At 30.0% G+C, this 27,030-nt stretch overlaps 6 protein-coding genes across 15 annotated transcripts in view; 4 read left to right on the top strand and 2 right to left on the bottom strand.

Annotated features, from left to right (window-relative positions):
* Positions 1–2,906: 2,906 nt before the first annotated feature.
* Positions 2,907–3,787, top strand: Rps18 (ribosomal protein S18). The gene is made up of 3 exons (XM_072013685.1): positions 2,907–3,122; positions 3,205–3,306; positions 3,579–3,787. The coding sequence occupies exons 1-3, from the start codon at positions 2,928–2,930 to the stop codon at positions 3,744–3,746; spliced, it is 465 nt and encodes a 154-aa protein (XP_071869786.1). The 5' UTR covers positions 2,907–2,927; the 3' UTR covers positions 3,747–3,787.
* A 30-nt stretch (positions 3,788–3,817) lies between these two features.
* Positions 3,818–9,105, bottom strand: Endob (SH3 domain containing GRB2 like, endophilin-B). Of its 7 annotated transcripts, none has more exons than XM_072013677.1 (9): positions 8,944–9,105; positions 8,166–8,307; positions 7,962–8,090; positions 7,729–7,891; positions 7,598–7,661; positions 7,475–7,510; positions 6,924–7,114; positions 5,380–5,515; positions 3,818–4,350 (listed from the first exon to the last, which is right to left on the bottom strand). In XM_072013677.1, the coding sequence occupies exons 1-9, from the start codon at positions 9,004–9,006 to the stop codon at positions 4,222–4,224; spliced, it is 1,053 nt and encodes a 350-aa protein (XP_071869778.1). In that variant the 5' UTR covers positions 9,007–9,105; the 3' UTR covers positions 3,818–4,221. The 7 variants fall into 7 exon arrangements, with proteins under 7 accessions (XP_071869778.1, XP_071869779.1, XP_071869785.1 ...); XM_072013681.1 differs by lacking the exon at positions 3,818–4,350 and adding an exon at positions 6,826–6,849 and having other exon boundaries at positions 5,379–5,515; XM_072013683.1 differs by lacking the exons at positions 3,818–4,350; positions 5,380–5,515 and adding exons at positions 6,427–6,499; positions 6,826–6,849.
* A 711-nt stretch (positions 9,106–9,816) lies between these two features.
* On the top strand, positions 9,817–14,869 carry Pgs1 (Phosphatidylglycerophosphate synthase 1). The gene is made up of 8 exons (XM_072015041.1): positions 9,817–9,971; positions 10,384–10,579; positions 10,648–10,770; positions 10,839–11,116; positions 11,188–11,459; positions 11,542–11,778; positions 11,852–12,061; positions 12,122–14,869. The coding sequence occupies exons 1-8, from the start codon at positions 9,940–9,942 to the stop codon at positions 12,322–12,324; spliced, it is 1,551 nt and encodes a 516-aa protein (XP_071871142.1). The 5' UTR covers positions 9,817–9,939; the 3' UTR covers positions 12,325–14,869.
* Positions 12,613–15,959, bottom strand: Eif3b (eukaryotic translation initiation factor 3 subunit B). Its single transcript, XM_072015037.1, has 11 exons — positions 15,823–15,959; positions 15,418–15,613; positions 15,020–15,332; positions 14,594–14,950; positions 14,369–14,511; positions 14,153–14,288; positions 13,885–14,080; positions 13,626–13,806; positions 13,292–13,532; positions 13,108–13,216; positions 12,613–13,033 (listed from the first exon to the last, which is right to left on the bottom strand). The coding sequence occupies exons 1-11, from the start codon at positions 15,956–15,958 to the stop codon at positions 12,933–12,935; spliced, it is 2,109 nt and encodes a 702-aa protein (XP_071871138.1). The 5' UTR covers position 15,959; the 3' UTR covers positions 12,613–12,932.
* Gata (glutamyl-tRNA(Gln) amidotransferase subunit A, mitochondrial) lies at positions 15,939–19,171 on the top strand. Of its 2 annotated transcripts, none has more exons than XM_072015039.1 (3): positions 15,939–16,026; positions 16,973–17,507; positions 17,560–19,171. In XM_072015039.1, exons 2-3 carry the CDS (start codon positions 16,979–16,981, stop codon positions 18,585–18,587), a joined length of 1,557 nt encoding a protein of 518 aa, XP_071871140.1. In that variant the 5' UTR covers positions 15,939–16,026; positions 16,973–16,978; the 3' UTR covers positions 18,588–19,171. The 2 variants fall into 2 exon arrangements, with proteins under 2 accessions (XP_071871140.1, XP_071871139.1); XM_072015038.1 differs by lacking the exon at positions 15,939–16,026 and adding an exon at positions 16,517–16,639.
* A 1,565-nt stretch (positions 19,172–20,736) lies between these two features.
* Liprin-gamma (liprin protein kazrin) overlaps positions 20,737–27,030 on the top strand; it is a 138,898-nt gene continuing 132,604 nt past the window's right edge. For all 3 annotated transcript variants that reach the window (XM_072014145.1, XM_072014140.1, XM_072014144.1), the window contains exon 1: positions 20,737–21,127. The gene's annotated coding sequence lies outside the window, so the exon portion shown is untranslated. The remainder of the gene's footprint in view (positions 21,128–27,030) is intronic.

Raw genomic sequence — 27,030 nt, forward strand, 5'->3', positions numbered from 1 at the left:
TTCCGGTCTTTGCCCATAAAAATATAACTTATATTTGACTCTACGTAATTGCGAACCGTATTCATAAAATACTTAGGATTGTAATGAAATAAGATAATAATTATACCAATTTAGGATATTAGATGTTTCATCCCTTAGATATGAGATAAAGTAAAAATATAGCAATTTAGTATATTAGATATTTCACTCCTTAAATTTTAATAATTATATTAAATTATAATTCTTCTAATAGAATTATAATTCTAACTTTGGTCTAAAGATAAAAGACAGATGGAGTATTAATGGACATATTAATGAATATAATGAATTAATAAAATAATAAAATTAATAAAGTAATGGACAGATTAGTCGAGAAGATACAATATGGATGATGGTGTGACATATAATATTGTATTTTCGAGTAACAATAGAAATCAATGGATTCTAGGAAATTGTAAACGTTACAATTTGAAACTCCATTGAACGAGATCGGTTCATGGAGCGCTAGTAGTCCAGGTGGCTTGAAAAGGCAATTAAACGTATAAACGGTGGAAATTAGCCACAAGAATTGGTTTTGAGTCTTGGTAAAGATACGCCCTTGAATGGATTCGTGGGCATCAGGGCCATTTAACACGATGACATACCATTTACCACCCCCGCAAAGAGACCACTGGATATCGACAAAGCCCTAAAGCCCATATGTCAGCACGTGCTGGTAACTATAGTTGCTCTATATCGTTCAATGTTCATGCTATTGGAATGGTGAACGGTTAGTTTCCCGTTTATTCGTCACAAACATCACGATCTCACGTTTCACGGGAAAATTAACGCTTAACACTTTCGGACCTTTGTGGTCTTGACTTTCATTCCCGTATTGAAATTAAAATTATGTTGCTTCTTGGATCAAAAAGAAATCAGTTCGGAGATATTCAAAAATATTACAGCCAATTAAGTGTTTAATATAAAATAAACTTTTCTAAAAAACATTTCTATACATACGTATACACATTCTACACGTATGTATAGTAAAAGAAAGCATGATCTACCTTATGTTCTGACTCATGTAGTAGTCTTATCATTTAAAATGAATTGTTCTCACCAGTTAATCATAAAATTACAAATAATTCTGTTTCAACAATTGCAAATTATTAAATTGTTCAAATGAATGACTTATGTGTATTTATCATCTTATAGATAAAAATGTTATAGATAGATGTTTATAATTATTACATAATCTGAAAATAAAAGAATAAGAAAGAAGAATAAATTATTAGGGAGCAAATATACTTTGTAAATAAAAAGTTAGATAACCTCAATTTAATTTGGTATCATGCATTGGTATCTTGATAACAAACAGTATACCAACTTCTCTTGTAAAATCTCTCTTCCGTTTCAGCAAATAGTCGTGCATTTACATACATGAACTTTTGCATATTTATATGATGTACGTGTATATCCGAGAGAACAGGATAAAAGAGGGGTTGGTCGAAATCAGCGGATTCACGAATTCTTTCTTATTCCGTCCTAATTCGAGGAAACGACCGTCGTAAAACGAATCAGAGGAGTATCATACCTCGGAATTTCTTCTCCCTATTACCCTCTGGACGCTCGTTTTTGTTCCACCCTCCTGGATCCGGGGATGAAAGGAGGCAAACGTTGCAAAACCAAGCAGGAAATCGTATCCCATGGAAAACGGCAATCCTCCTACATACACGATTACTTTTCAGTTCTTCGTTTTTTATTGAGTTATCGAAATTATACCCGCGAGGTCGATTTTATTGCACTATGCTCGAAATCTTTCCTAACAATATTCATTTTCAGTATATTCATTTAAATCCAATCGAAGTTCACGCAGGCGCAATGTGGATAGTATTCTAAGTAAGTATGTACTATATTTCTGGTGGATTTTAATAACTTTTCGTGACTCAAAAACTCATTGCATAGTCTAATGTTTTGTATAACTTTTACTCCCCACTTTATTATTTATCCTTTCATTAGTACGTTTTATAATCTAGTATAACAGAAATTATGTATGTGTTATATCTATGTGTTATAAAATTGGAGAATACATGCACTTATTTGCAATAATGACTCCATCTTACATTACATGCATATAACCTTTATAAACGTAATACTAAGAGTGCCATCTACTGCCACACAATGTCAACGTATAGTCTAATCGTATTAAATTAACAGGTACATAATTTTAATTTAAAAGAATTAGTTAATATTATGTATAACTATGTATTAATAACAAAAATCATAAATTTTTAAAATTATAAATTTTTAACAATATTAATGCAGAACTGTCAATTTTATAAAATAACGTTCTGATAAAAGTACATTCTATACTCGTTACATAAAAAGTTCTCATTTAATTTAATTATTTAAAATACTAAGTATATTAATTTACAATAATTTAAAATATATTTTCATTTTAGTCATACTTTTCAATTTTAATAATGGATTACCAATGCCCTCTAGGAAAAAGGATTTGGATGCGGTTCCGGTTTTAGTTCTTTCTGTGGCAGTCACTGTAGCAAGATGGTAAGTTTCGTGTATGAGAAGTTTAAATCTTTAATTGTAGAGAGAATCCTATGCAAAATTCATAAATTTTTAACTAAAAAATTACAGAACGATTATTTGTGTATCCGGTTAAGAAAATATTTTTTAACTTTCAAAGATAGTTAAATAATATTCTGTTATCTGTTCAATGTTTTGGTTATGTCTTCTGTTTCCAAGAATTATAATATAATATAAGATTCTTTAGTTAATTGATTTTTCTTTTACTATATTTTTCATGTTCCCATATTATTTTCTATGATATATCAAAATAAATTTCGGAACAATTAACTGATGACAGTATACGTTTATAGGTTATCTCACGTTATAATCTTAATGCGTGCGAGTTACATACAAAATGATTTTATTCTAATTACTTCAAATTTATGTTTCAGTCGCTTGTAATTCCAGAGAAATTCCAACACATTCTTCGTGTCATGGGCACGAACATTGATGGTAATAGAAAAGTTATGTTTGCTATGACAGCAATTAAAGGTGTTGGTCGTCGTTACGCCAACATCGTTTTGAAAAAGGCTGATATCGATCTAGATAAGCGTGCTGGAGAATGTTCAGAGGAAGAAGTAAGAATTAATTTAACAATAATGTCATATAAACAAGATTTATCATATTTTTATAATATTTATTATATTTTTTTGTTATCAGGTTGAAAAAATTGTAACAATTATGGCTAATCCTAGGCAGTACAAAATCCCAGATTGGTTCTTGAATAGACAAAAAGATATTGTTGATGGTAAATATTCACAGGTATGTATGACGAAAAAGATAAGAGATCCCTAACTATGTAATGCACAGTTTCACGACTAACCATATGAACTTTATGTATGGATTAGATGGTAGCTTGTGCTAGAGAAACTGCATGATAGGTTGCTATTTAACATTGAAGTTGAATGGTGTGTCGAATAATTAATTACCATGCAACATATAAAGTTCAATACTGTTACATTCCTTACATTGCTCTTTTCATTTCAATCTTTAAAGAAGTTACAAAATAGCAATTATTATATTATATTTTATAGCTTACCAGTTCGTATCTAGATTCAAAACTTCGTGAGGACTTGGAACGAATGAAGAAGATTCGTGCTCATCGAGGTTTACGTCATTACTGGGGCTTGCGTGTACGTGGTCAGCACACAAAGACTACGGGTCGTCGCGGTCGTACAGTTGGTGTATCGAAAAAGAAATAATTTTATATTTTCTTGATTATTAATAAATTAATAAAACGATATTAAGGGTTTCATTTTAAGAATAAGTGGCACCTATTTTGAAGAATATATTTATTACAGACAATATTAACGTTTATTAGTATATATCGCGATTTTAATATTTATAGAATACAGTTTTCACTTTAAACAACAACTGATTTACAATTATGGAAACATTTTCTAACTAATCGTATTATATAATCGTGTTCTCGTATTTTAAAAATTGACTGCTCTCCTTTGATATGCATTTGTTAGAATATTTTGCATTATTTATGTAGATTTTAGGAGCAGGAAATATATACTCCGAGAAATGTAGTTTCACAATTGATCACACTTTGGTAATTATTTTTTACATTAATTGCACGAAGTGGAAGAAACATTTTATAGTGCATAATGCAATTGCAATTAAAGTTGAAAGTAGAATGAAGCATTTAAATGCAAGGAATGTGCATTAAAGTTATTGACTGAATTTTCGTTGACCAACATCAATTAATTCTAGATATGCTGTGGGTATTTTTCCTCGTCTTATTCCACTTATACCAATTACGTACTCCTCATTGCCGGGTATCTCGATAACTGTAATTACCTACAAGATAATTGAATTTTATAAAATTTTATAACATTAATAAATTCGTTTAAAAAAATCTACCAAACTTCAAAAAAGCTAAGACTTGAGAGGTCAAAATCTGCTAAGACATGTTTAAGGCTATGAAAAATAAAATACATTTAACAGAATGAATGACAATTTATTTTTTATACATGCAAAATTTGAATAAATGTACATGTGTCTTTTTATATGTGCTTTACTATATGCATACACATAACAATACTTTATACGTAAACAAATATACAAATGAAATCAGAACAAACAGACATATTAAACACCAAAAACAAATTTAACAAAAATAAGAAAATTATACATTTGTGAAACTTATAACTAAAAAATATAGATATATATATCATGCATAATTTTTCTTAGAGATTTAATGTCAGGTATATAAAAGTGCTAATTTTTAAACAGAGAGACTTAAGGTAACTGAGTATCATATGCAATCCCAATGTATATAAGTATATATCTTCTTATTTTGTAATACCTTGTATCATTTCTATGATACATAAAACTATAAGAATTTATTTACACTATTTCAAATGTTCTACTTTTATTTTATACATTATAAAAACAAAAAGATCTAAACTATATATAAAATAATTTTAAACTATATGACAATATATCATGGAAAATTCTTATATAAGTAACATTATGTGTTATCTACTACATCTTTCCTATTATATATAAGCCAAAAACGCATTTATATTGCACTAAATTTGACGATTTTAAAATGCACAACTTTTTATATGTATTCATATACATACAATATAATTCTAAGAAATGCGCTAACTTTTATTATACGTTATTATACGTTTGAGTTTAAGGGAATAAAAAGTTCGTACAATTAACGTAAGTAAATTATAAAATATTTCCAATCGATATCACGAAATTTTTATAAATATAATTGAACTAATAAATGCAACTCACTTTTAATAACGTTTCATGCCATTTGTACGGCTATGCTGCAAACATGCTTCTTCTTAATTAAATCACAAATTTTGTTACCTCATTTTGCACGACGCTTAATTCTTCAGAATTTGTCGCAGAAAAATCACATAATACCCTTGCTAGTTGCTCATCGTCATTTCCTGATACATTGGATGTTGATTGGGTAGTCGGAAGATAAGGACCCCCAGATAAGCTGGGTAGGATAAATTACAATTTGGTTGAGTTTGGTGAACATGCATTTTAACGTAAATCAGCTATTTGTGCAAACATGAGAAACTTTTTTTAACATTTAAAATTTGGACTATATTCGTAGACTATATAATTCAACATAAAAAACTTGATAATACTACAAATACTGAAATTTTCTTTATTTTGTAAGAAATATGCAGGAATTTTGATTACCATTAGGATTTTATATAATCTACATGCTACATACATATGAATAAAAATAATTAAAATTATTGATAAATTATATTGATACACATATGAAAGCATAAGCGGTTTGACAAATAGGAAAACATAGATAATAGTAAACGAAAGATAACGAAATTTTGAGAAAGAATATCCCAATACCTTTTAACAGATACATTGTTAGTACTAAAGAAAATTTAGCAACATGCATTAGGAACAAACATTAATCAGCTGTACAGTGCATATTTGGATGTTGACTCAAGTATGAAAATATTTAAAAAAAGAAAAAAATGTACATAACAAAATTCTTCTCCTAGTTCCATTATTTTCGTAGCTGAATCGCTATTATTTTACTATACAAAATTCATTAACGGTAAATAAACATTTCATAGAGATAATTTATTCACTCATTTCTGATAGTTACAAGTTTTAAAGCAGCATAATAGACTAACAATTATTTAACATACTTCTAAAATTGTATTTGTTAATGTATATACCTATATATATATCAAAGAAGAAATGCAGTAAGTTTCCGTTTATTATTTTAGATCACAATTATTATGAAGTAGTTATTGCCTTTTTTTTAAACGCGATTATAAATTTGTAAAGCTAAACATTCGAAGTATCCGTCTCAAAGGTAGCAGTAACATAAGTAGAATCAGAAAGGGGTGGATTTATAGAGGAATTTTGTGATTGTGAAGGTGAGGGTGTTAGCTCGATCACATCTTCGCTGTTGACTCGCAGCAAAGGACTCGGCTGACGCGTCCTGCAATCCCAATCATGCAGGCAAAGATAAAGAATAGAAAGAATACATCGGAGGAGTGAATAAGTATAAGAAGCATAGGACTAGAGCAAAAACAAAGATACCATTTTTATTGTGAAGCATATAAATAAAATAGATTACAATTGCTACTTAGAACAAACAAAAAAAACATTACATATATTGGGCTTATAAAAATGAGCAGAATTTTAAGCAGTAGAATATTGTACATGATGATCTTTGCGAATGAGTAATGATTCTATAAGCTTATCCTAAATACTTTTACGTGTCATATATGACACAGCATCCAATAATTATTAGACATTACTCACTCGGATCACCAAAGAGTGGGATAGCTGTACAAGGTCAGTGCAGGATAATTAAACAATGTTTGAAGAAAAAACTTTTAAAGAAAAGTTTGTCATCTTACCCAGCAAGTTCACGTTGAAGATCTTGCATTGTTGCATGACATTGAGCGTAATAACGCGCTTGTGCCTCGACAAATTCATGCAAACAACGTAAGTGCCCAGCCTGAGAGCTTTGAACACCTTCCAGCAATAATTTCACTATCTCTGCTTGACGATCGAACTCCGATTGTGCTATTCTCAACTCCCTCTCTGCCTGAGTAGAGTAATAAAGAGTTTTATTCCTTGCATCTGATTAGCATAAAAAATTGTTTGTGCAACATAAAATGACAGATAATGGAAATAACTTACAGCATAACTTTACAATGAAAGTTATGTATGGTTAGCATAAACATCGTTATAACAAAAATGGTAAAATTTGCAATTACAAATGAAAGTTTCATAAAATGTTTTTTTATGAAACTTTTAAACCTATCCATTTGTAATTGCAAATTTTACCATTTTTTACAAAACTAAATAAAAAATATAAAATTATAAAAAAATTAAACATGTATTTAAAAGAGTACAGAGCTAGTCGCAAATTTTGAATCATTGAAGGTATCAACTCCACTAATACCTGATCAAGTAATACTTCGGGTGATACCCCAGTCTCCTATGAGATGCAGCAATGTATAGGACAAAGCACATAGTAAATATATAGTGTATATAATTAAATAAAATGATAAATAGTAAAACTTACACTCTGCTGACCCAGCATACTTCTTGCTTTTCTTACTCGGTTTTTACATGAATCTAGGTCCAATCTGAGAATAAGAATTAGTAATATTAACAATATATATTTAAATGTACAGAAAAAAATGAAATGCATACCGTTTATTTTCCAATATTGACATTTCTTTGGTAACAGTTTTCATTTCACCTTCCAAAAATTTTCTTAAAGGTTGTATATAACAATTAGCAGAATCTTTAATGAAATTCCTCTGAATTTGTCCTAACTTTTGCTGGCATTGTCCAACCTTATTTAATGCACTACCTAAAGCAGAAGTTTTAAAACTTATATAAAATTACAGAGCGATGGTAATAAATAAATTAATTTTGTATACCATAAGCAATTCCTGGACCAAAATCATTTCCTGCCTCTATCATATCCATGCCTACATATTCTAGATTGCTCAATCTGTTAGGTTTCTTTTTATCAATCTTTTCATAAAAAAAGTCTTCAATTCTATTGCCTGTAAAAAAATACATTGCATAAATATGTGTAAAGCTTTATGATTTAAATGTATTATATAATATTCTTATAATACCTGGATTTGGAGTAAGTACTGCCTCCATATTCCTAAGAATCTTTTCAGTCCATGTTTTAGTTGCATTTGCTCTATCTGCAAGGTGCTCTAAATGAGCATCTAATTCAGTTTTCTCTGATGTTCCCAATGTTTCTTCTGTCAACTACAGCCAAATTTTAAACATTATAGTAAATTAAGGCAAATAAATTTTTAATTCTTTATCATTTTTTCTATTTTTCTTAACAATAAAATATATCTTGACTAAATTTTGATGACATTGGCATAAATATTAAAAATGACAAGTGTTAGTCATCCTAATTTATTTGATATATTCTGAGTCATCAAATGATTAATTACTTAAACTCTTCAACAACTCTTAAACAATTCTGGAGTCTTATACATTAAGGAATTTTATTAAGATAAGCAATATCGCTCTAGAATGATACTGCTACAAACAAGGAAATTAACAAATAGCACAGTATAGAAACAATCATTGAAATGTGCTATATATTTACTAACCTTACATTTCAATAATAATTAAATTTAATCTCTAGAAAAAAAATTACAAATAAAAGCATACACATAACGTACCACATATAAAAATTATTACAAAATATATAATTTCACAGAGATTAAATGAAATAGTAATTGTCAAGTAATAATTATTTCATCGAAATGTTTCTTCACTGAAAAAAGGTACAAAATGTCAGAAATGACAGCGTTCAGCCACAAGTATCTTAACTAGTACATTTTCTTATTAACATGAATTCGTTGAATTATTATATTAAACACTTCTTACCTGTACGACTCTACTAAGCGCAGCACCAGCATCTTTCACTAATTTTTTAACGTTTAAATCCATTTTTGCGCCTGTTCTGATATGAATCCTCTACCTACATCAATCCTTTGCTACTCTTTGCATGTATTTTCCATCGACCATTGATTCCAAGTGTCCCCGCGAAGAGGCGCTTCGATTGCAATTTATATAAGTATTAGATTTCTATGCCTATTCTCTGTACATATATTCTACACTTTATGAAATTTAAATAAAATTATTATAAACTTCTCCGAAACACTGTTCAAATAAATGTTGTTTTCAGTTGGAGATCAAATACACCGATTAAAGCGAAAAATCGAATACTAATCAATAGAAAAAGTATCACTTTTAACAAAAACGATGGAACTTATATTTCAATGAGAAATAAGTAAAAAATATTGGGTTTAGATCAAATGTTCAACATTCGCCAGGAACTTTCCTTATTCTTCGATTATTATTTATTCTGATTATTACAAAATGTTTCTTGTAATAAGAAACCGAATATTTCAATAGTCTGGGAAAACTACAAAAGATTCAGTGGCAAGAAAAGCAATGTTTTCGAGGAAATGATCATAAATTCAATAAATTGCCACAAGTTATCTACAGAAATGGTATATATGTATATTATTTAATAGAATGTTAGTTTAGTTTTACAAATATATAGTTTTAAAATCTTTTGTGTATTTCTCCAAGAATTTATTAACCCAAATGAGATGACATCTTTTTATAAATATTTAATATGTTAATAAAACTAGAGTATAAGATAAATTGAGTATTTTTATTTTAATCTATCTTAAAATTGTTTGTATTTGAATACAGCGTAGAAATATATGTAAGTATATATATATGTAAATATGTTTATATAATGTGTAAAGGGGCCAAAAGATTGCGTGCGCTGCAATTTGTACCCTGGAGGGAAGTGTTATTTATAATTTGAAGTCTGTTATTGTTAATGCCTTGTTATTTAAGAATTTACCCATGCATAACGTAATTTTAAAAGCTGTAAAGCGGTGAGTAGAATATAAAAAATCCAACCAATATGGATGTCCTATCAAATTTCATTCTTTTCAAAGCAAATAAAGGTAGATTAACCTATGTTTGTTGATTTGACACAAGACATTCGTCACATATAATTTGACATACGATGAATTTGATTTTTCCATATTTACAAAAAATAAAAATTCGAAATAAAAGTTGCATTGGGAAATTAATTTAATCATTTTTCGATACGTAAATCGTGTTATATGTATGTATAATGAAAAAATATCATTTGGGTTATTTGACTTTGGGCTTGAATTTTAATGAATGAAACTAACGCAGTTTTCATGGTTTTCTTACCAATATTTTATTGTTATATTTATTTCTACATCTATGATTATTAATATGTATTTATACATGATATCTTTTAATATAAAATTTTAGGTTTCATACAAGGAAACTATTTATTTCTGGTCAATCAGAATTAAAATTTTCTTCTTCACCTGTAGTAAAAGATATTACATCAATTACTATGACTGCTGAAGAGAAAGATATAGAATTTGAAACAATTCAATCTGAATTTTATACATTAACATGGTTATATAAAAATGCTCCTTGTTTTGCCATAAATGGATCTAAGGTAGATGTAAAAAGTATTTAGTTTAGAAAGAATTCAGAATGTACTTTACCATAGTTTTGTATTTTCAGATTAAAATAATTCATGAACCAAGTGTATTTTATTCCACTCTTGTACAAAAGTGTAAAAATGCAAGGAAAAGGATAACATTTGCATCATTATATTTAGGCACAGGAAAATTAGAATCTAATTTAGTAAGCATATTCTAAGATCTAAGCATTTAAAGCTTTAACATGATAAATAATAATATTTTTATTATTAGGTAAATGCTGTAAATGAAGCTTTAATTACAAGTAATGGTAATGTTGAAGTTAAAATTTTGATAGATTTTATGAGGGGATCTAGAGGTAAATTAAATTCTCGTAAAATGTTGGAACCATTACTTAATGGAAAACATGGTCATTGTTGTCAGATTTTCTTGTATCATACTCCAAAACTTCGTGGGTTCTTAAAAATGATTACACCAGATCGTTTCAATGAATTGATAGGATTACAACATATGAAATTGTACATGATAGACAATGACATAATAATTAGTGGGTAAATAGTTAAATATTTAATTTTATGTGAAGTCATTTAAGCAAATAGTTATAATTAAATATAATTTTTAGTGCTAACCTTAGCAATGACTATTTTACAAATAGACAAGATCGTTATTTTGTGATTGAAGATTGTGAAGAACTTTGTGATTTTTATGATGAGCTAGTCCGAAGAGTGGGAGAATTTAGTTTTGTACTTAAACCTGATGGCAATACAGTATTAAATCCTGTTATGAAAGTCAATCCTCTTAAGGATCCTATTACATTCATTGAAAAAGCTGCACATAGTGTGAAAGCTTTGTTCCAGAGAGAATTAGAAGAATATTCTGATCCTGAAAAAATAGGTACATATGTACTCTTTATCTATATATATTTATAAAAACATAACTCAACAAGATTGAAGCATAAGTACGGTTGTTTTTGTAGCAAAAGATTTAGATGTAGATACTTGGATTTTTCCTTCGGTACAGATGGGTCAATTAAACATTTATCATGATAGCCAGATAACATTGAAACTTTTACAGACAGCTCCGCCAGGTACAACACTCAAATTAGCAACTGGTTACTTTAACTTAACTTCAGAGTACAGTGAAGCATTGCTTAAACACTGTCAAGGAACATGTCATTTGTTGACAGCACATCCAACTGCTAATGGTTTTTTTAGTAAGTTTATGTTGTAAACACAACTGAGTGAAAATTATTTACTTTTTAAACTAATGTCACATGTCATATTTAGCTGCAAAAGGCGTTGCTGGTTGCATTCCAGCAGCATACACAAAAATAGAGGAGGCATTTGTTAAATACTGTAACAAGTTAGGACAACAAAATAGAGTAATTTTGTGGGAATTTATTAGGCCAGGATGGACGTATCATGCTAAAGGACTTTGGTATTCTCTACCAGAACAAGAAAAGCCTTGTCTCACGCTTATTGGATCCCCTAATTTTGGTAAGATCTAAAATTTAAAAAGAAATTGATTTTAAAATAATAGAAAAGAATTAATCCTAGGTTACAGATCTGTCAATAAAGACTTGGAAACTCAAATTACTATTGTAACCAAGAATAGAAACTTACAAAATGAATTACAAAGAGAGCATGAACGTTTGTTTTCATGCGCAAAACGTGTAACAAATAAAACATTTTTTGAACGGGATAGAATTCCTCCGAGTTGGGTATGTGCTATCGTTGTTCTCTTTCGATATTATTTTTAGTATTATGTCTGTTTAATGTTTACCATTTATAATCTAAGTCATAATTCGTAGACCGGTGGCATTTATATATGCTAATCGTTTTCTAATACAAATAATCATATGAATTAAAATTATAAAAAAGAATATTATAATTTATGTTATTAATTTACAAAATTTTTTTCATTTATCATTTACATCGTGTTTAAATTATGAGAAATATATAAATTAAAAAATCTCTTTCTATTTATAAATATATGAAACTGAATAAATCGAGCTATATGGGTTTGATAAATAAAAAAGTACGTCATATATGTTTGTATTGATAATAATTATTTGTTGAATGACATACTATCCTGTATGGAACATGATAAAACTTTATGGTACTACGTTTACGACGTTTCATACGCAACGTCGGGAAAGTAGAAGAAATTCCAATTAAGGTGCAGAAATAGTATAAGAAAAACTGTTCATAACCACTTAAAATAGTCATTTCAGTCTACTATTGTGAGCCACAATTTATGTGGCTCTGGAAGATAATTACTTCGATGACACTTTTCACAAATGACTGAATTGGTTTTGCACTAGAGATTTCCAAAAATGGCAGAGATGAAAACTTCTTCCACACAGTTTTATTTCTCGTCGATGATGAATGTTTCTTCTTTGACGAAAAATTCTATTACTTCTTCTTCTACATTCTTTGAATCAGAATCTAATTCGTCGGTGTCGATAGCTGAAAAAGAGTTTATTATTGTATAAGATACCTTACTTTTAAATTCCAAAAAAGAAATTTATTACAATACAAACCATTACGTAATTCTAAACGTCGTTTCTTCTGGTTATTCCATTCTTGTATACGTTTTGAACGATATTCTTCAAATGCTTTCATCGCTGCGCAGCGTTTTTCGATTAATTCCTAAAAATAATAACTTATGTATAGTAAATGCATAACTTATATTAAATATATATCGATACAATATGATATAAGTACCTTCGAGGCGCGCGTCAGTCGCATACGATCTTTGCTTTCAAATTGTGCGGAATATTTCTTTAAATTTTTCTTAATTTCTTTAATTTGTTCTGGTGTTAATAACGTTGGTGGTCTCGGTCTCCATAATAGTTGATTGAACTGATTAAGATTAACTCTTTTTAAGATACGTCCTTGGAATGTCCATATCCAGTATCCATTATCTACGCTAGTTTTCCAACTCGAAACTGCTGTTACTACATACCTATAATGAAATATATATTTATATAATTGTTATATTAAAAAATATATAATTATGAAATATTTTATATATAAATATATAAGAATAAATTCTCACCGTCCAGTAGGATCCCATTCGACATCTGAAGTTTGATAATGGTCAGTTGAGTTCATGATAGTAAAATCATTAGTATCAATGAATTCCAAAGCCCCTGCCATGGTTGTCAATCCAGCAAGAACAATAAATTGTCCAGATGGCGACCAAAATAGATGATTACAAGCCTTCTTCTCTAATTTTTCTGTTGAGTAAAATGAATATTTATGTACATAATACCATAGTGATATTGAAATTTATGGGATAATTGTTACAAACTTACTAAGGAGGGCTGGTTGATGACCGTATCGTACTTCATAAAAGCTAACGTTTACGCTTGGAATCTCTCCGTGAATAATAGCAAATTTGCTTCCAACAGGTTCCCAAGCAAATGCGTGGATTGGTTCTTTTATTTCTACACTATCGACTGGAATTTGCTTTTCCCTCATATGAAAGATTTCAAAGTTATAAGACATACCCTGTTAATAAACATAAAGTTATACTCATGCTACATACATTTTAATGCATTCAATAACTAATTTAACAAATACCGTATATTTCTGTTCTGTTTTCTCTTTGCGTTTGGCAAAACGGTCGACTTTCACACAGAGATAATCCCCTGACTTTTGCCAAAAAATTTTACAATCAGCTACATTAAACAAGTTCTTGTTACGAATTTCATTTCGGCTAGAAATATGTATTACAAATTATAATTTAAATAATTTATGAAATATGGAATATAGTAAAAAATATTAAAAATGTATTACTTTGGAATTTCGAGAAGAGTGACTCTAGCTGGAACATCTTTATCTTCTGGTACCCAGTAAGCAAGAACGTTATCTGTGGGAGACCAACTAAAATCTCTGATACCGGGAATTTTTATACTCTTCTTATCCAATAATCCAAATGACTGCAATATTTATAATAAGGTTACTAAAACTCAAACATGCTGAAACATAATGCTATTTATAACATTAAAGAAAGGAACATACTGGTGTTTCATACACACTCAAAACATCTTCCCCCATACGAGCAAGATATTTATCATCATGCGACCAGCGGAAAATAGGCCATACTGAAGAACCATCTGCGAAAAACGCACGTTTTTCTTGTCCAGTAAGAATGTCCCAAATTACTAGCCGTTTCTGGTCTGAACCAAGATCAGTTCGTGGAGTGTATGTTACTAAATAACGTTCACAAGGAGAAAAGTCAATACATTCAACACCCTTCTGACTGAATCTGGCCTGTTGTAAAAATTGAGGACCACCCCATAATGCAACACCCAATTTGTGGAATGTTGCTAAATATGTGCCCAATGGAGACCATTTAACATACGTCTCAGTCCAGCGCTACAGAAAATATAAAAATTTAGTACCCAATAAGTGATCAATTAAAATGAATAAAATATAATAACTTACAGAACGTTCTTCAAGCAATGTTGGTTCAGGAGCAGAATTCTGCCAGACTTGAACAGTAACAGAAGGTCCATTACCACAAAGTACACAAAATTGGTCATAAGCATCTGGTTCTAAAAGATAATAATGTAAATCTGCTGCAGCTTTAAATTCTTGTGGTTTTGGAGGTTCCCATTCATCTGCAATCTCTTCAAATTTTTTAAAATCGGTAAACAAATTTACTTTGAATGTGTGTTGCTTGTCAATTTTGTAATTATTTACAGATTGGGCAGCTGCTAAAGCATTAAGAGGATTATTATATTCTAGAAATATATACCTGAAATGCAAAATATATAGTTAATACAATAACATTTGAATAATTTCTTAAGTATAAGGATAATATATAGGTCATTAGTACACACCCTTTTGTATATCCATTTTCATTTTTGGGATAATATTGATTCACTATTGTGCCAAATTTTCCTAAGACTTTGCTAATGACAGATTGAAGTTTTTCCAATCTTTCTGGTTCAACCTGGGGAACTCCATCAACGACGATTACGGATTCCACTCCATCTGTCTCTGATGGTTTTTGCTTCAAGATATCACCAAGGAGTTCTGCAAATAAAAATATTAAACTGAAAAGAAGCTAAATAAAATTACATTCAATATAACTTACGAAGTAATATTTAATGCAAAGTATGAAACACTCGTGGCTTTTTAGGTTAGGTATACATTCCACATTTGCGATTATACGTAGCCATGCTTTCAGACGTCCTGGCATAGTTTCTATTGATGAAAATTCATTGAGGAAAAGTTTTGTTTACCTTCGTCGGTAATATCGTCCACAAATCCTTCAGGATCGCTGAAATTTGGCTCTTCATCGTCGTTAAATATATCATCATTATTTTTAACATTATCTTCGTTTTGAAGTGTTTTATCTGCTAACGTTTTCTTCGCCATCTTGGAAACCTCTGAACGTACAGAGAATCAAGTGGAAATGGCAGCGAGTTCAATGCAACTTTTGAAAGGTGGAAGTGGTCAAATATGTGCACCCATTTCTTAGTGGATAAAATTGACCAATCTTTTTTTATTTTTATATCTGTTGCATTTATTTGAAGTACTAATTTTATTTACACAAATTGCTCTACATACATATTAGCAGAAATATATTAATTAGGCAATTGGATAAATCATTGAATAATGCAAAAAATTTATAATAAAAGGGAAATAAGATATTTTAATTTAATTTAAAAGATAAAATATTTAGAGATACGTATATAGATATTTTGAAAGTGGAAGTTGTTCTGACATGATTATGATTGTAACTATCTTCATAAGCCATAATCATATACATAAACGGATTTAGTATATCAAATCAATAAATAAATCTATCAATAAAAAAGTCATATTCTTTTACTTTTTGAAGATATTTAAAAACGTCCTATAGTTTCTTTATTTTCGAATGTAGTAAATACAATTTATAAAATAATACCAGAATATAAATGAATCTATATCACTTGATTTGACAACTTGATTTACATATTTAAATTATGTGCAATATTTTCAAATGAGAAAATAGCGTAATAATATATCCATCTTGTTTTAGTTGGTGACTTTTTCTCTCATTATTGCAAGAAAATTGTAATTATTATTGCACAATTGTTAAAGAAACTACTAACAATTAATATATACAACAATAAATTTAAGTTCAAAGTTATGTTATAAATTATTTATTGTATTGAATATATGTACATATCACGTAACACACGTTCTAAACAGTTCATATATTTATCACGTGACTTTTAATTAATATTATTGCATTATTAGCCTAATTAATTTATCCCCTATTTTAACTAATTTCTTAAGCATCAATATCATCTTTTCTATAGCAATTTATTTAAAATTATTTCTTACTGGCAAATAAATTGAGGTTATATATATATATATATGTATATCATTGTTTGGTTACATTAGGAAAATATGAATAAATTACTGACTACATCAATAAGAGAAGTAAGTCAAAAGATAAATGCTGGTGATGTGGGACCTTCTGATGTTACAAAAGCAGCTATTAAAGTTGCATCGGCTATTAAACCTTTAAATGCTTATATTACTATTACCGATAAGACAGCAAAGAAACATGCCGAAAATTCAGATTCACGGCAAAAAGATTGTAGCTTATTGGGAAAACTCGATGGAATTCCCATTGCGATTAAAGATAATTATTGTACGAAAGGTCATCTAACAACTTGTGCATCAAAGATGCTGTCAAATTTTATTCCCACCTACAATGCCACTGTATATCAACGTTTAAAAGATGCTGGAGCAGTGTTAATTGGTAAAACTAATCTCGATGAATTTGCTATGGGTTCTGGAACTATTGACTCATATTATGGACCTACAAAAAACTTATGGAACTCAGATTTGTTTTCAAAATTTTATTCTTGCAATAATCAAATGAAAGAACATACAGAACAGAATAAAAATGCAGATTCCTGGCATATAGCAGGTATATATGGTTAAAGTCTTTTATCAAATATTTTATAAGAATTTTATTTTAGGTGGTAGCAGTGGTGGTTCTGCAGTGGCTGTTCTAACTGGAAGTTGTTATGCTGCAATTGGTTCAGATACTGGAGGTTCAACTCGAAACCCAGCATCTTACTGTGGCTTAATTGGATTAAAACCTACTTATGGTTTGGTGTCGCGCTATGGACTTATTCCTCTTGTAAATTCAATGGATGTACCTGGTATTCTTGCAAGAAATGTTGATGATGCTGTGTTAGTTTTAAATATTATAGCTGGTCCAGATGAGTTTGATTCTACTTGTTTACGAAAAGAATATGTACCATTTGACATACCAGATAAAATAAATATTAATAATATTAGAATTGGAATACCAAAGGAGTATAAAGAGAAAAATCTAAGCCGAGAGGTACAAGAATGTTGGGATGAAATTTCTCGATACTTAAGCGAAGATGGAGCATCACTTTCCACAGTATCATTGCCACATACTAACTATTCTATAATGTGTTATACAATTTTAAATCGTTGTGATGTTGCTAGTAATCTTGCTTGTTATGATGGTATGGAGTATGGTTACAGATCAGATGAATGGAGTTCTGTGCATAATATGTATAAAAAGACAAGGTCTGAAGGGTTTGGTAAAATAGTTAAAGAACGTATTCTAGTCGGGAATTATTTTTTATTAAATGAAAATTACGAAGAATATTATGTAAAAGCAATGAAAATAAGAAGATTAATCTCAGAAGATTTTGATGCAGTATGGAATAATAATATTGATCTCCTACTCACTCCTACCACTTTAACAGGAGCTCCTACCTATAATGATTTTATTTCAATGGATAACCAGGCACAGTGTTTGATTCAAGATTATTGTACTCAACCTGCTAATATGGCAGGTATACCAGCACTTAATGTGCCAATTAAACTATCTAAGAGTGGTTTACCATTATCCCTACAACTTATGGGACCTCCTTTGAAAGAGAAGGAACTTCTTACTGTAGCAAAATGGATTGAACAGAGAGTGCAGTTTCCTAAACCTGAATTGAAGGATCTATCTCTGTTATAATAAAGTATTTTTCTGTGAATCTTGTTTGATTTCTTACATCTTTTCTCCTTCTTACTACATTTACTTGACTGTAAGTTATTAACAGCATTAAAATCAAGCATATCAAAATTTAAAATGCACAATACCTCATATATTGTATATCTAAATGAAGGTATTTATATTTTATATAATATTTTTAATTATGGTTGACTGGTCTTTTAAACAAATATAATATATTCTCGAAAAATTATTGTGACATAAGATACAATTTATTATACTCTTAAAAGGCATTGACCATATTTGAAATTTCATTCTTGGGTAATCAGGTCGCATTTAATTCCTACGTTAGAGGACCTTTCTGTTATTGCATTGCAATGTACCGTGCTTTAGAAACGAATGCTAGGAGTTATACTAGCATTAGTTCTAAGTTGAACTGCGGTAAGATCGACCGTCGGTACGGCAGAGTATCGTGTCGATATAGGTATATGTGGCGGTTGGAAAAATACTTATACAAACTGTATCTGAATTATGAATTAAATTTTGTCATTGACTATGTAAATCCTTGTTTGTGATTTTATTATTTGTTATATTATGAATAACAGTAATTCTTTCTCTTTTTTATTACTTTATTAATGATTTATTAGTAAACTGCGGATATTTGTGCATTTGTAACAAATGTGAGTATGTAAAAATATACAAAAACGTTCACAAATACAAAATTATATAAAATATCAAAAATAAGGAATATGTATTACATTTAGAAAATTTTCATTCGTTAAAATTTTTTATCTGTACTTCTAAAAATATGAATTTGTATGCAGACTCGTAATCTATTTATTAGAACTAATTTCTAAAAGTGCTTAGAAATATGGATGATTTAATTCGATTCTTTAATCTTTATGTTATGTGGTTTAAATTATTACTTAACAATATTTCCTATGAATATTTCATTCCTAAAAGTTACCAAGAAATTTTATACCATCGCAATATTTCATTATATAATCATTACAAATAGTAACTTTTGTACTTTTCATCTAACATTATAACAATAAAGTATTTAATTGCATTTGGTTGACTTTACTAATGGTTAATGTAAAATGATTTCCTTTCACGATAGTTTTCAAGAATTAGATAGATTTTAAAACGTTTCAGGGACATATAGAATAATTTGAATGTATAAATTCTTTAATTAGGTTTACGGAATCTCGAAATAAAGAATTAAGTTTCCATTACTCGATATTGCTTCTCACGAATTAAATCGATCGTGACGCTATCCACGGACGATATGTGTCATCGTGCGAAGCAACAACGTCACTAGAAATAAAACTATTAGAGAAATTATTTTTCTGTTACATAATGTTCCACGATATTATAACAAACAATGGGAATTATTTTTTCCATCAATTAAAATCACCAATTACACAAAAGCAAATATTTTCATTCACAGACAATATTACCGTATACATACATACACACGTGAGTATGAAACAAAAGATTACATATTATTTAATGTTAATTTAATAAAATATACCCAATATGGGTGATGGGAATGGTTATGGTCGATGTGGATAGTTGTAAAATATAATTAAAATGTCAAATAAGTCCATTTTGCTAAAATAAATATACATTATATTTAATATAATGTGTATCGAAATTTTACATTTTTATAATAATTGTAGTCTTTAGGGAAGGACTAAGGCAATAAGAGAAAAGGAAGGCCGGTATTCGAAAGAAGAGTCGTAGAGTAAAGGTTGTCACTGCAATGTACACATGTATATGGAATACACACTTCATTTTATGTTGAAATATATTTTATATAATTAACAAAGACTTCTGTTGCGTACACGGGAGGACTAAAGGAATGAAAACGTAGGCTGGTGAGTATTCGAAAGAAAATTCGTATCATGAGGATTGTCATTGGAATATAATATAGAATATACATTCCATTTTATATTGAAATATATTTTATATTAGGTTTAATATAAATCTTATTCTTGAATGCGGAAGGATTAAAGGAATGAAAAAATAGGAAAGCAGGTATTCGAAAGGAGATTCGTAGCGTAAGGGTGGTCTTTATAAAAACAGGGTTGGGCACAGGGTGTAAAGGGCGCATGCGTTGACCCGGCCGAGGGCTGTCGTGTCGCTCTCTGTCGACAATTCCATCAGTCGTCGTGACGACCTCGAACCGTCAGTGTCGCGAGTCGTGGTTTTTGGTGGGAAATCGGTTCATCTCGTTCATTTTCGTTTTCTTTCGTTTACTACTACTACTATCCCTTTTATTCTTGTTCCCGTTCAGCTGATTATTCGACTGGTGTTGAACGATGTCGAAGTGGCGCAATTTAAATCGCGGTCGAATTCGCGCCGCGATCGGCAGTGTCGTAGTTTGAAGATAAAAGCGGTATCGCTGTGTCGTTAGTGTCGAAGATCGAGATCTCGAAATTATTGCGATTCTCGCGAAGTAGTGTAGGCGCGTTTCTGTTACGCAGAACACGGACGATTGGGAATTTAAACAGGTGTGTGCCAGGGCAAGGCTACTTGAATCAAACGTGTAAAATACAAAGGTAGATATTTTGTGAATAAACAAAGTAATTTAGTTGTTTTGATCGGGTTCGAACAATGAAATAATACGTAAAAGTTCTGACGCAATGTCATTGAAAGTAAGTAAATAAAGTGACTTACATATCGTTTGGTTGAGATTTCCAAAAGTCGTAGTAGAATAGTAAATATCTTATAGAAGCCTATTAAGAAAGGTTTCCATAGTTTAACTAGAAAATGATTTATTGTAGTGCTATAGATCTGAGAAAAATTATGAATGAAATGTTACGTTGATGCAACGTAGGTCCTTAATGAATTAATATACATATATGCAACTATTGTTGGATGGCGTTGCTTTGAGTAGTTTGGATTGCGATAACTGAAAAAACTGGAAATAGCCATTTTAATACGTAATGTGCAATTTTGTAAAAGAAAGTGGTAATTCTCAGATGAATGTTACATATATAGTAATTTTCACAAGTTATGGCTAACGTATGGAAAATCAAGAGTTGAATTTTATGATAATTCAATCCATAAATTTTTGGTATTAAGGTTTTCATATAATGTATCAAAGATTAACGGTGGACAAACTAAATAACATTGTTCATTCATATTCAATAATTATTTACTTATATTTATATGGAAATTTGTATCTATATTTCTATCTATATTTATATTTCGGTGAATTAATTTATAATACTTAATAATACTAGAAATACTAGAATGCTTGAAATAAACGCTTTCGTATATATATATTCTAGATTCGCAATGTAAATTTATTTATCAATTATACATCAACCTTATCATCATTTATCAATCATTATACAATATGTGTTATGTATAAATTTACATGCGTCCTTTTAGAGATATAAATGATTTTTTGTAGAATATCTCGAAAAAGTTTCGATTCTATATCTTTTCACGTAGTTATTTTGATTTCTCTGATACAAATTCAATTTAATTATCAATCCATCTAGCGTTGAAAAATGAAATTGATACATAAAAACAACACCAAACAATGGTGAAATGGAATATAATTATTTCATTTGATTAATTTAATACAACGATTGAATAATCGGGATTTTGATAAACAACGATTTATTCTAGCATTATATAAATTTCATTTCAATTTTGTTTCTGTCTTTTATCTTTATTTAATTCAAATGACCGGAGTGATGTATGAATAATGGATAATTCTGAAATACAAGTTTCGTGTTACAATTTTCCGAATTTATTCCACGGAATAATTAGTTTTACTGTGATATTTCTGATACAGAGGCGCCGAGTATTAGGATAAGCAGATAAGGTTGTTAATGCTAATGAACGAAATGAATAGTATGTGGGATATTAATGACCGTATAAACGATATGTTTAGCGAAATTAATTAAAATATAATTCACGTAGGTGGGCACGGATAAACTTCGTATCAAAGTTATTTGTTTTTTAATTTTTATGTATTGCTTTCTTAACTAAGATCATACTTTTTCTATTCATTTTGATAACAACTACATATATGAATTTTATTAATATTTGTTATTAGTATACTAATGACTACATTAGTATACTTATATTATACATATATGTAGTACATGAAATGTCTTATCGCATTTATCATTCAAGAAAAATGTATTGGAATACAATGTATAAATTAATTGCTTGAACTAATTTCGATTTTTAGAATCTTTCATACACTAAGGTTAAATGTATGAAATTTTTGAGCTCATATGAGAGTTACAGTACAAAATGGTACAAATGAAATTTATTTTCACAAATGAATTAAATGTATTAGGTTGTCCCAAAGATTTCTTTCGTTTTATAGGGAAGTAATAGATGTACAGTACTTCTTGTTTTGTATTATTTTGTTGAATTATGTGTAGTTATGAAACAAAAGAACAAAATGGATTATAGACACTTTAATAAAATATTATAGAACAGGAAACGTTGTGCATCTATTATTTTCTTGTAAAACGAAAGAAACTTTTGGGACAACCTAATAAAAGATGATATATAACGTCTGTATTTATTTACTGAAGTTCCAACTTTTATGAGTATGTTTAGTAACGTGTTTTAACGTTTACTAGAATACGAACTTTTATATTAAGGTTTAACTTTAGTCATAGTTTTTAAGATTAAAGTTTTTCTCACTTGTTCTACTTTTTCTCTCAATCTTTGATATAATACATATAAATTTTTCTTCATTTTTCTGCATTGCTAATTGTTTATACAAGCGGCCGTTATTGCATCTTGAAAAAAAGATCATATACTACTATCCATATTTTTAATTCCAAATTATAATAATTATAAGCATATTAAATGTCTGAATTCGTACAATTTATTTTTCATTCTTTTACATTCCTTATTATTCACAATAATTTAGCAAGTGATTAATGCAACTAAAAATAAGAAATGATAAAATGGAATCATCAAAAGATGTATCATTGCTTCCTGAAAAAGGCTGGTACATTTCACTGTAAGTTAGAATATCTTCGAGCGATGTGTCGATAATTTGCCATGCGCCCCTTGTTTCCATTCATATATTCGTGACTGTCGCTGTTCATAATGGGGCTCCGTCAGTATTAGGGTGAACAGAGGTTCGGAAAATTTTGCTTTTCCACTCCCTTTCTCATTCTCTCTCTCTCTCTCTCTCTCTCTCTCTTGCTCTTTCCGTTTGTGCGACATGAAGCGTGTACTCATTCGTTCTATTTTGAGGATATTGATCGGCTTTCATGCCATATGAGAATATAAGGTTTCGAGGGAAAGTTACATCGTTGCCTTACGCTCGACCTTAATATCTTTAACCATGATCACTATAAACTTTCCCAAGAATCTGCGTCCTCATCTCGCCTGCTCGTGCATCGCCGTGTCTACGATCATAGTCCTCTGTTCTACACCGACCGTTTGAGAAGTTTCCTTCGATGTATGAGAAAAATCATGTGTTACTTTTCTAGAGATGCTGGTCTCTTGATATTTCATAAAAATTTAAGTCTATTTTCCTTTAATTTCTTTTCTGGGCCATTCTTTGAAATATTATTCTATATTTCGTATATTTTATGTATCTTACTTATATTTTATATTCTGTAGAACAGAAAATGTTGTATTATGAATTAAAAGAAAAAGAGTTTAATTAGAGAAAAGGAGAGGGTCAAAGTCTTTATCATTTGAGCATGTTTGCAATATTAATGAATCGGTAGGTCACAAGTTGTAAGTTATACAATAGAATTTTGTTACACAATGTTTTTATAATATTATATGTTAGAACTGTTAGAATTGAAGTCATCGACATATTCACCAATTTTTAATATTCGTAGGTAAATTAATAAATTATTGTGCAAGGGGATCTAAATAATAAAAATTCTTGTTTTCCTAATTCCAAATAAATTTTAAATAAATTACAAATTTTCTTTTTATTCTAAAGTCGCAATACAACACAATCAATTCTGTAGAACACGAAATACAGAATATAGAACATACAACATGCATACATTATAGAATACAGAATGTAGAAAACAAAATATAGAATGTAGAACAGTGAAAATAGAAAAAAGATACACAATACAGAATATGTAGAATTCTTGAAATTTTATTCTGAATACGCAGAATATTGGATGAAATCATTCCGTCATTATGTTCCGACCACGACTTTTGTTCATGCATGGACCTTGTTTCGAGCAAAGACAGAGGCTAAATCTAATCTCCGTCTATGTGTCGTGACAAAAAACATGCATTACGACTGTAAAGCTCGCGTTACGTGAGTCTAAGCCATACCCTTGCACACGGCGAAGAAATAAAGGTAAAGAGTTAACGATAACAGGCCTCCAAACGGCTGGTAATTGACTAATTTCGTTATCGCGGACCGATGGGTTCGATAGATTTTTATTTTCTGCAACATTGTAGCCTCCAACGACTAGGCTTCCAATTTTTTGTCCATTTTCCCAATCCTCTGTCTAATTTTCCTTTATACAGTTACATTTTTATTACAAAGTTATAGTACTATATATAGTTTTAATACTCACTGAAAACTAAATTCAACGAGTTAAAAAAAGGATAGTTTATTCATATTTTGTATCTCCTTTGATTAAGCTGTTTCGATAATTCTTCTGATTTTTCAGTTTATTTTCCATCCCGTTTCATTTCGATTTGTTATTTGAGAAAATATCATCGACACTTTCGGTTGATATCTTATGATTGGATTGGTTCGTGATATTTTGAAAGGTTCATGCATTTTTTGATATTCCCTTGAGAATCGCGCAGTGCTTTTGTATTTTATTCGACTTCAAGCTTTATACGGTTGGATTATATTATTGGTCGGGATTAATTTCAACCGACTTGAAATTCAGTTTTATCGATGAGAATTATATTTAGAGAGGTCAGAACGTGCGGCCTGAAAACGCACGATTTCGTATCATGTGTATTTTTATACGTTCTACCAGAGTAGACTCGTGTCTACTACGGCTGAGCATTAAGTTCCACTCAGGATTATAACTTTCATCGATACAGCTATCCTCTCATCTTTTTGAGAAATCAGAAATTAAGAGCTATTTTTTTCCAAGCCACTTGGCCAGGAGATTCCTTTACGCTTTCGTTGCGTCGAGCATAAAATCGAAATAAATGTGTCGGTGATATTAACATTTAATTCTTCTCTAATGTATTTTTCATACAATATTATATCGATATGAGAAAGGTTTTTAATCTTTCAATAGTTGAAAGATGTCAATCATTCGTCCTATATTATTTATATGAGAGCAGCAGGAAGAATGTTATTCAAACATTCTAAAAATTTAGGTTCGAAATCTCAAATTTCAAGATTTAATCTGCTACAAAAAATATTTTTAATTGTGTTGCAATTTCGACAGCTCATGTAGCATATTAAAACAGCTCGCTATGAAGAATATTTCTTATATTTCCAGTAATTTGCAAAATATCACTGACTCGTTTCATCTTTGAAATAAAAGAAACAAGAGTAACATGCTTTCAAGTTGCATACTAAAGCGAAGAAAATCATAACAAACGGAATATTTTCAATTTTTCTACAATTTCCGTAGCGCGCGTAGCATTCATCCCACGTTATTCGAAACGGAGGTTTGCATATTTAACCGAAGGAAGTGGAAAAAAGAAGAAAAGAGAAATTTAAGGACAAAGGCCAGCATCGTTGTTCTTTATCTGTATGTGTACAACGTGGATAGAAAGAGGACGGGGCAAAGGCATAACGTAAAAGTTGAGAATTTGCTTCCATTGGCGTATCCTCGGTTCTTCCTATTTGTCCTTATCGTTGTAAACAAAAGGAAGGTCCGGAATGCATCGTACCTTTCCCGTGACGCAGATGATCCATTCGTGCTTCAATTGGAATACAAAAGGCACGTTTACGAACAATACGCATCGCTGTGGCACGGGATAGCTTCGCCCTTTTGATATCAACCTCGCGACTAAGTACCTAAACTCACTGTCACTGATATCTTTCTCCACTGACAATAGGTACCCTCCGCTCTGCAGCCTGAATTACGACGTTGCGAATGGATAGACCGAATAAATGCCACCCGATCTTTCGACCCCCTTTTCTCGCGTGCCTTGCTGAAAAAGGTCGCGAATGCGGGAAAATGTGTAAGGTGATACTCATCTTCAGGTGCATTAGACCGTTATATGTGTATCATCGCGTGTTAGATGGAACATATTTTCTGATAAATTCTCTGGAGTACGTGAAGCATTAAAGCGAAAAAAATGCTGATGAAAGTTACTCGGTAACTATGAACCGAGTGCCGAGTGGAATCTATACTGTGGATGCTGTGTGTAATGATCGTGGAAGGAAGAGGAAACGACGATTAAACTTAGGAAAGTAAGAATAATATATATCGATGAATGTGCGGATTTAGTTTTGCATCACAATAGAAGAAAAAGAGCTCTAGCAATAAAATGAAACAATACAGAGATTAGT

Source organism: Bombus fervidus, chromosome 12, assembly GCF_041682495.2.
Source record: "Bombus fervidus isolate BK054 chromosome 12, iyBomFerv1, whole genome shotgun sequence".
NCBI classification, from domain to species: domain Eukaryota; kingdom Metazoa; phylum Arthropoda; class Insecta; order Hymenoptera; family Apidae; genus Bombus; species Bombus fervidus.

What these genes read in the sequence shown, in the direction of transcription:
- Endob (XM_072013677.1), bottom strand. Translation starts at nt 9,006, where the DNA reads ATGGATTTAAACGTTAAAAAATTAGTGAAAGATGCTGGTGCTGCGCTT. An exon ending in TGGTCCAGGAATTGCTTATG is followed by an intron (nt 7,892 to 7,961) that starts GTATACAAAATT and finishes CTTCTGCTTTAG; the next exon opens with GTAGTGCATTAAATAAGGTT. An exon ending in GTATGCTGGGTCAGCAGAGT is followed by an intron (nt 7,511 to 7,597) that starts GTAAGTTTTACT and finishes TGCATCTCATAG; the next exon opens with GAGACTGGGGTATCACCCGA.
- Gata (XM_072015039.1), top strand. Translation starts at nt 16,979, where the DNA reads ATGAATAAATTACTGACTACATCAATAAGAGAAGTAAGTCAAAAGATA. An exon ending in AGATTCCTGGCATATAGCAG is followed by an intron (nt 17,508 to 17,559) that starts GTATATATGGTT and finishes ATTTTATTTTAG; the next exon opens with GTGGTAGCAGTGGTGGTTCT.
- Pgs1 (XM_072015041.1), top strand. Translation starts at nt 9,940, where the DNA reads ATGCATAACGTAATTTTAAAAGCTGTAAAGCG. An exon ending in TTCTGATCCTGAAAAAATAG is followed by an intron (nt 11,460 to 11,541) that starts GTACATATGTAC and finishes TTGTTTTTGTAG; the next exon opens with CAAAAGATTTAGATGTAGAT. An exon ending in AACTGCTAATGGTTTTTTTA is followed by an intron (nt 11,779 to 11,851) that starts GTAAGTTTATGT and finishes TGTCATATTTAG; the next exon opens with CTGCAAAAGGCGTTGCTGGT.
- Eif3b (XM_072015037.1), bottom strand. Translation starts at nt 15,958, where the DNA reads ATGGCGAAGAAAACGTTAGCAGATAAAACACTTCAAAACGAAGATAAT. An exon ending in AAACAGAACAGAAATATACG is followed by an intron (nt 14,081 to 14,152) that starts GTATTTGTTAAA and finishes GTTTATTAACAG; the next exon opens with GGTATGTCTTATAACTTTGA. An exon ending in TCATCAACCAGCCCTCCTTA is followed by an intron (nt 13,807 to 13,884) that starts GTAAGTTTGTAA and finishes TTTACTCAACAG; the next exon opens with AAAAATTAGAGAAGAAGGCT.
- Rps18 (XM_072013685.1), top strand. Translation starts at nt 2,928, where the DNA reads ATGTTTCAGTCGCTTGTAATTCCAGAGAAATTCCAACACATTCTTCGT. An exon ending in GAGAATGTTCAGAGGAAGAA is followed by an intron (nt 3,123 to 3,204) that starts GTAAGAATTAAT and finishes TTTTGTTATCAG; the next exon opens with GTTGAAAAAATTGTAACAAT. An exon ending in TTGATGGTAAATATTCACAG is followed by an intron (nt 3,307 to 3,578) that starts GTATGTATGACG and finishes TATATTTTATAG; the next exon opens with CTTACCAGTTCGTATCTAGA.